General features: G+C 42.6%; 1 protein-coding gene across 1 annotated transcript; it reads right to left on the bottom strand.

Annotated features, from left to right (window-relative positions):
* Window positions 1–2499: 2499 nt before the first annotated feature.
* On the bottom strand, window positions 2500–6196 carry LOC101746431 (palmitoyltransferase Hip14). Its single transcript, XM_004927675.5, has 5 exons — window positions 5288–6196; window positions 5051–5218; window positions 4675–4875; window positions 3463–3624; window positions 2500–3314 (listed from the first exon to the last, which is right to left on the bottom strand). The coding sequence occupies exons 1-5, from the start codon at window positions 5975–5977 to the stop codon at window positions 2760–2762; spliced, it is 1776 nt and encodes a 591-aa protein (XP_004927732.2). The 5' UTR covers window positions 5978–6196; the 3' UTR covers window positions 2500–2759.
* Window positions 6197–6920: the final 724 nt, after the last annotated feature.

Below are 6920 nucleotides of genomic sequence, written 5' to 3'. Positions count from 1 at the left end.
TACAACGTAAATGCGCCACCCACCTTGAGATATAAGTTCTAAGGTCTCAGTATAGTTACAACGGCCACCCCACCCTCCAAACCGAAACGCATTACTGCTTTACGGCAGAAATAGGCGGGGTGGTAGTGTCTAACTGTCTACCCGTGCGGACTCACCTCCTACCACCAGAGGTCCTACCACCAGTAATTAATTACGCAAATTATAATTTTGCGGGTTTGATTTTTATTACACGATGTTATTCCTTCACCGTGGAAGTCAATCGTGAATACTTCGTCGTATACGAACGCACCGGACGTCGCGTCGTATCCTTTAGGCCACGACGACTTCGAATCGATTGGGTTGAATCGATTTTTGACATTTGATATTAAAAGTAGATAAATAAGTTAATTTTTTTCACTCAATCTCACATTCGTGCCGTTTATGATATTCACGGGCACTAATACTGAGTTTGCGCTGAGGGAACTACTTTTAGGGACACATCTACGATCAGTATCCACACGTCCACATATAAAAGGGCCACATATCCTAATTGGACTTACGTAAATAGGTACTAAGTACTATTATCTCCCTTTAGCTGCCAAATAATACTAATGAAACTTTTTTTCATTAATTTTATTGAACTTAAATGCAGTTGTAATCATAATATTTAATATTAAACAATCGTACGACATCATACAGGTAATAGCATTAATAAAAAGTAATAAATAATAATAATAATAGCCTACGGGATAATTGTCAAGCGCTCTCGTGTCTACCTACCTACCTAACTAATTTTAATAACAATAATATTAGACTTTGTTATTTTTTAAATAATAGACCAACCGCCCGAGATTGTACCTGATCTCCTTCGGGGCGGTGCGGGGCGGGGGTCGCAGGGGGCTGGCTGTTGTCCCGGTACTGAGCTTGACGGAGGCGATGCCGACTCGTTACGTCAAGTGCACAAATGTTGTTGTATGAACAGAGGGTGTATAAACTACAGAAAGATTGGATTCACATGCAATATTAGCACTCGAAGGATAATTATAACCAATATTGAGAAATGTTTGCGGAGCGCGGTAGTCTTGTATGGTTTTTAATACACTACCGTCTACAAGTTTGGAAGCACACCTGCTTTTATACAAAGCAAAAAAAAAAGAACATCGCGACACTTCGTAGTGAAAAATTATATAGAAAATATTTGTTGCCACAATTTAAGATTGTTTACACAAATACAATAGGATTATACCACATGTTCAAGTTTTAACAAAATATTCTTTGATTTTGACGAAACACGTGTTTATCCGGCTGCTGCTTTTATTTCTATGCAAGTTTAGTTTTATTTTAACATTATGCTATGATCCTAAGCGGTCGTCAAAATTTTTGGAACAAGAAAATAAAATAAGAAATTAAAATATTTTAAAAAATTTGCAACGTCTATTTTCATGACCTGACCTTTCTTGAATCGTCCCATTGAACTTTCTGTCTTCTGAACTTTCTCATTGAACTTGTTTGGGAAGAACTCGACAGAAGTGTAACAAATGGATCGTCAACTAATTCAGAACATTTGTGTCCATTATTGCAGAGCGAGCAGAAAAACATAAATGAAGAATATTTCAAGAAATTAATTAATAGAATGCCTAGAGGATGTTAAAAGAAAAAGTGAATATTCATATACTGTGTTAGATTCTTATTTTGTTTAATTATTAAGATATCTGAAATGGATTATGGGAAGATGGAATATACCTGCACTTGGGCACTTTCACAGATGTTTGGCATTTATTGGTTAGCCACCGTAGTTACATGATCCAACTTGAAGTAACACTAAACCAACAAAATAACAGTTATCATAACTTTCCTCTCGCGTTTCCGCCAAAATCAGTTCCGGACACGAACGCTAATCAACTTCTTAATTACTGACATTGGTCAGTAATTAAGTAATTAGTACATGTAATTATTATGTACTTCAAGTACATCACAAGGATATCGCGTTTATTGAATTACCAAATATAAAAAGTTGTTTTAGCGGCCGTCGGTTCGCCAGACAAGTATCCCGGCAGCTGGCGGTCACACAATCTCTTTCATCTCTTCTGTATCCATTCGCTCAACTTGTGATAGTTGAGTGGCGGGGCTGGAGGCAGCTGCCCGCGGGCGCCGCGGCCGGGCGGCTTGCTTATTCACTACTTAACTTACATGGTAATGTTTTGTTCTCATTTATCACAATCGAAGATGGTCGTTGGTCGACATTTACTTTGAGAATTCGTTCTAATACTAAGGGTGACTAGGTTATCTTAGCGGTACTGATATTGTTCGTAGAGTCAGTTGTTACATTATTTAGTTCCGCGTAGTCCGGGGGCGACGCCGCAGCGTCCCCCGGGACTCCGGCCCTGTTGTGATGTGTGAGTGATATGTGTGCCTACATATGTCGGAACATATTTTGACTGCCCTTTAGTCAAATGCATTAATTTTTTAATTATTTGATGCCCGAGATTTATTGCTTCGTTTAGCTATATATTCTTTAAGTTTTTGTTTTAAAATAAGCGACCGTCGACCGGCGTTTCACAAACCACAGTACGTAGAGGCGCGAAATATAATAATGATTAGTATATCCATAATTTAAGATCAAAAGATATTGAAAAAAAATGTAGTGGGGATCCCCACCAGGACCGGGCGGGGCGCCTGATCCTGTTGAACGCTGACGTAACCGCGGATCGCATGTAGTCTGGCCTGTAATAAAGCCTCAGCTGGTTGAGATAAAGCAGTAGGTTGGCTGCGCTGTGACGTCACACGCCGTGGTCCAGGTCGGCGTGGTCCCGGGGCGACCGGCAGCCGAGCAGCTCCAAGCAGTTGGCGAGCGGGCCGCGGCTGAAGGGCGAGCGGCCGCCGCGCGCCTGGAAGTGCTTGTAGCGGCCGCGGTTCAGCTGCTCGTTGGTGGTCATGCCGAGGCACACCACCAGGTACATCTGGAAGCCGGTGAGCACCGTCACCCAGAACAGGTGGAACGCGGCATTGAGCATCACCCACGAGATCCAGCCGTTGCAGGAGACCCAGGCGAGCGGCTCGGCGGGCGCGGGGCACTGGTCGCGCAGGTAGCGCGCGCCGCCCCACAGCATCCAGCAGCACATGAGGATGAGGCTGCACAGGAAGCCGATGAAGTGGCGGTGGTTGTTGGCGCCGATGCAGTTGCCGACCCAGGGACAGTGGTGGTCGAACTTGGCGACGCAGCGGTTGCACACGGCGCAGTGCTTGGACCGCAGCGGGCGCCGCACCAGGCACGCCGAGCAGAACCGCGACGACTCGAACCCGCCGCCCGCCGCCTCCGACAGCTCGATGATCGTCTGTTGAGAGCCCCCATGAGCCCCCATGAGCATGTTCACAAAGCAGTGATGCAATGTGATATGTACGCAGCCCTTGATGCCATTAACTATGACCTCGTAAATTCGCAAAGAAAATAAAAATATAATGTGAGGTGCAATATGTACTGACCCTGAACTTGTCAGCTTTGGAAGCTGTAATGACGCCAGGATCGGAACGCCACGAGCGCAGGAATGTCACCCACAGCAACCCCGAGCAAACTGCGAACCCCAGAGACCAGCTCCACCCCACCACCGGAAGGATAAACACCACCCACGTTATGTAGAACCACACCTGAAACATGATATCACCAAAGCTCTTAAATTCTTACATTTTGTATCAGTCTGTAACATTCTATAGGTTTGAATAATAATGGCTGGCGCCCATCTCCACCCATCTTCTGGTACCAACGTCCACATACATCGCACCTCCGTACCTTAAACCTCATTGACTACTGAATAGCAGGTAGTAGATACATTTAATAAAAAATATCAAATGAGTAATTTAACATTTGTTGTACTTTTTTTTTTTTTTTATTATTGTCCTATAAGTCAAGAAGGCTCAACTGGTGGTAAGTATTCAACATTACTCAAGGACACTAGCATTGCAAGGAACACAGCTATTCACTTATGTAGATAATAATATATGTATTTGGAGTTTTATATTCAAGGTGGGCCGGGCCAATGAAATGGTTGATCACTTCACACAGACTTGATTCTATATTTCGTCTTAATCTATGTAACTAAAATATAATAGTCTTGCTTCTACACCGCGTCTGTCCGCCGTCGGCAGTCGCATCCGACAAGTACCCTCTTCTTGCTTAAAAAATAAAACTAGGTGTTCCGCATTCATTTGCCGTCTTTCTTACTTCCTAACATGACATCTCCTATCTCTCTCACTCAGTCATGCTCTATATCTGTCATTCATCCATATCGCTCCATTCCGTTCCTACATGTACATATATAATTTATTTGATTTAAATTGTGTAAAGAGTGAACGAGCTCACAAGTTCCTAGTTGATATCAGAGCACAAGACAACACATCAGGGATGCCAACACCCAGCTTGAGACTTGAAGTCTATGTCGCAATTGTTTAGTGATAACACATGTTTGCTATTTTGATTTTTATTACTCAATGTTACTCCTTCATTGGGAAAGCATCCATGAATATGTGTTCAGTAGGTATTTTCTTAGAATAATTAGTACCTGCCTCCAGGATTTGAACATCAGCATAGTTGTGTCGCTGGATATGGGTACACCTGACATCTTATTTATTTTTTTACCATTTAAAATAAAATTTTAGATAGCATAAAAATATTTAGAAAATGAATCACAGTTGTCTTACCTTGGTTGCGAGATATATACTCAGGGGAAATATGTTTTTGAGTTCATCATCAAATAACAAGTTACTAGTAAAATGTAAAAGTGAGTAGAAACCAATCAAGATTAAGGTTTTTAGAGGATAGTTCAAGTCCGTCTCCAGGATGAGGCCAGTCAAGTAGAATGCCATGAATGGCATTACTACCACACACCACCATCTGAATTTCTGCAAAATTCAATGGTTTAATCAGACAACTAAGCATAATATAAATTGAGTAGTGGTATGGTTATTACAAGTTGCATATTTGATTATCAACATGTTAGAGTTCAGTAACCTTCTACAGCTCAGCAACTGATTATCATTTAATTTGATATTATTATGAATAACAAAAACGCTATACCTTGTCATATGTCAATCTTCTAAATATTGATAATCTTTCTGACTCCATTGTACGTTCCTTTATTTTGTCTGAAACTTTAGAGCCAACCCATAAGGAATCAGCACTCGCCTGTAACATCTGCAATGGAGTCACTCCTCGCAGGTTGGGTACATCCAAATTAGCATCACCCTGCATATAGATAAGCTTCATTTAATCAGATGCATTTAATAAAGATAAAGCAAGAAAAACGAAACTCACATAAAGTATCAGAGTGGATATGGCCGTAGTGTTACGTGCCAGAATAGCCCAGTGCAGGGCTGTGTTACCATGGCCACGATCAGCTGGTTGTGTTGATGCACCTAAAGTGAGGAGTAAACGTGTTGGGTCCACAGCTGCAACCTTCCAGCTTGCCCACATGAGCGCCGTCATGCCACCTGCATCAGGTTCATCCACAGTCACACCTCGTGCCACTAGGTACGCCACCACAGCAGTGTGACCGAATTGTGCTGCCAGGTGTAGGCACGCGCAGCCCTCGGCGTCACGCAGCGAAGGGTCGGCTCCCGCGCGGACCAGCAGCACAGTCGCGTCCAGGTGCCCTTGCCGCGTCGCCCAGTGTAGCGGTGTCGACTGTAACTCTCCCCCAACTGCATCGACATTCGCACCCTTCGACAGCAAGTACTGGATGATGTCGCGTCTGTTGTTGATTGCAGCCCAGTGCAGCAAGGTCACCGTTTCGCCGTCGGGTCGGTTCACGTCCCAGCCAGCTTCGACGAGTTCTTTAACGCGCACAAATGCTCCGTACTGCGTTGCTTTCACGATATCGTAGCCGCTGTAATCTCGTTCAGTTGGTGGTGGTGGAGGTTCCCGCGGTTCTGGAGGTTCTCGTTCAGCCTGCGCAGGGCCACACTGGCCAGTCGCCGCTGCACCACAAGTACTGTCGTACATCATTGTGCAAGATAATTCTTGACACTTACTACGGCATTTCCACAATTAATACGAAACTTATTTAACGTATCTTTCTGTTACGGATATCTCAGCCAATGAACTTCATATTACGATATTGACTTCGACCAGCAGAGGTCTAGACCAGTTCACAAATAAGCAACATTGTTCTACAAACTCTGTACAAAAATTGAAGTTCATAAATATAGATAATATACATATGTTTTTTTTTTTTTTTTTTTTCTCCCATTTCTTGGCCTGCACGGTTTGTGCGTCAGCCACGCAAAAAGGTTAGGAAGTGAATTAATGGATTTATTTTTTGGATTTGAAATTGGAACGGAATTTGGAAAAAGGATCAGGTATATATATTATATAAACTAAGTACATAAATGGTTACAATTTTATATTATTATGAAAAATGAAACTAGCTAATATTCTATATACATCAATATTGATATTAGATAAAAGGATAGAAATTGAAGTAGGAAAAGGAATTTTAATGGACAAAAGTGAGGAAATAAAAGCGGAACGGTCATTTCGAGGACAGGCAAAGAATATATGATTAAAATCCCCAACGTCATTGCCACACTCACATATATCGCTAGGCAAAAGGTTAAGCCTTGCCAAATGCAAGGGAATGCATGCATGGCCCAGCCTCATGCGAATAAGGGTCGATGTGATAGCTTTACCAAACGTCAGATTTGAAAACCACGGTTTAGGAGGTATATCCACCTGGATCGTGCTGTAATATCGACCTTTAGTCTGTCTTGAAGAACGCCAAATGTGAGTCCAAGAATTCAATAATTGGAATTTAGGAAGCAGAGCTAAATCACAACAAAAGTTTTTGTACGGAACCAAATCTCCATCATTGACCGCAGCTTTGGCAAGGCTATCGGCCTTGGCATTGCCAAAGATACCCGAGTGCCCCGGAATCCAAGCAAAGGAAACT

This window comes from Bombyx mori, chromosome 13 (genome assembly GCF_030269925.1).
Source record: "Bombyx mori chromosome 13, ASM3026992v2".
Classification (NCBI taxonomy): domain Eukaryota; kingdom Metazoa; phylum Arthropoda; class Insecta; order Lepidoptera; family Bombycidae; genus Bombyx; species Bombyx mori.
The sequence above is the reverse complement of the archived record's forward strand: the minus strand, read 5'-3'. Positions and strand labels throughout refer to the sequence as shown.

Coding starts and splice junctions, on each gene's coding strand:
- LOC101746431 (XM_004927675.5), bottom strand. CDS start 5,977: ATGATGTACGACAGTACTTGTGGTGCAGCGGCGACTGGCCAGTGTGGC. Junction 4,876..5,050: donor GAAGATTGACATATGACAAG/GTATAGCGTTTT, acceptor TGAATTTTGCAG/AAATTCAGATGGTGGTGTGT. Junction 3,315..3,462: donor CCAAAGCTGACAAGTTCAGG/GTCAGTACATAT, acceptor GGCTCTCAACAG/ACGATCATCGAGCTGTCGGA.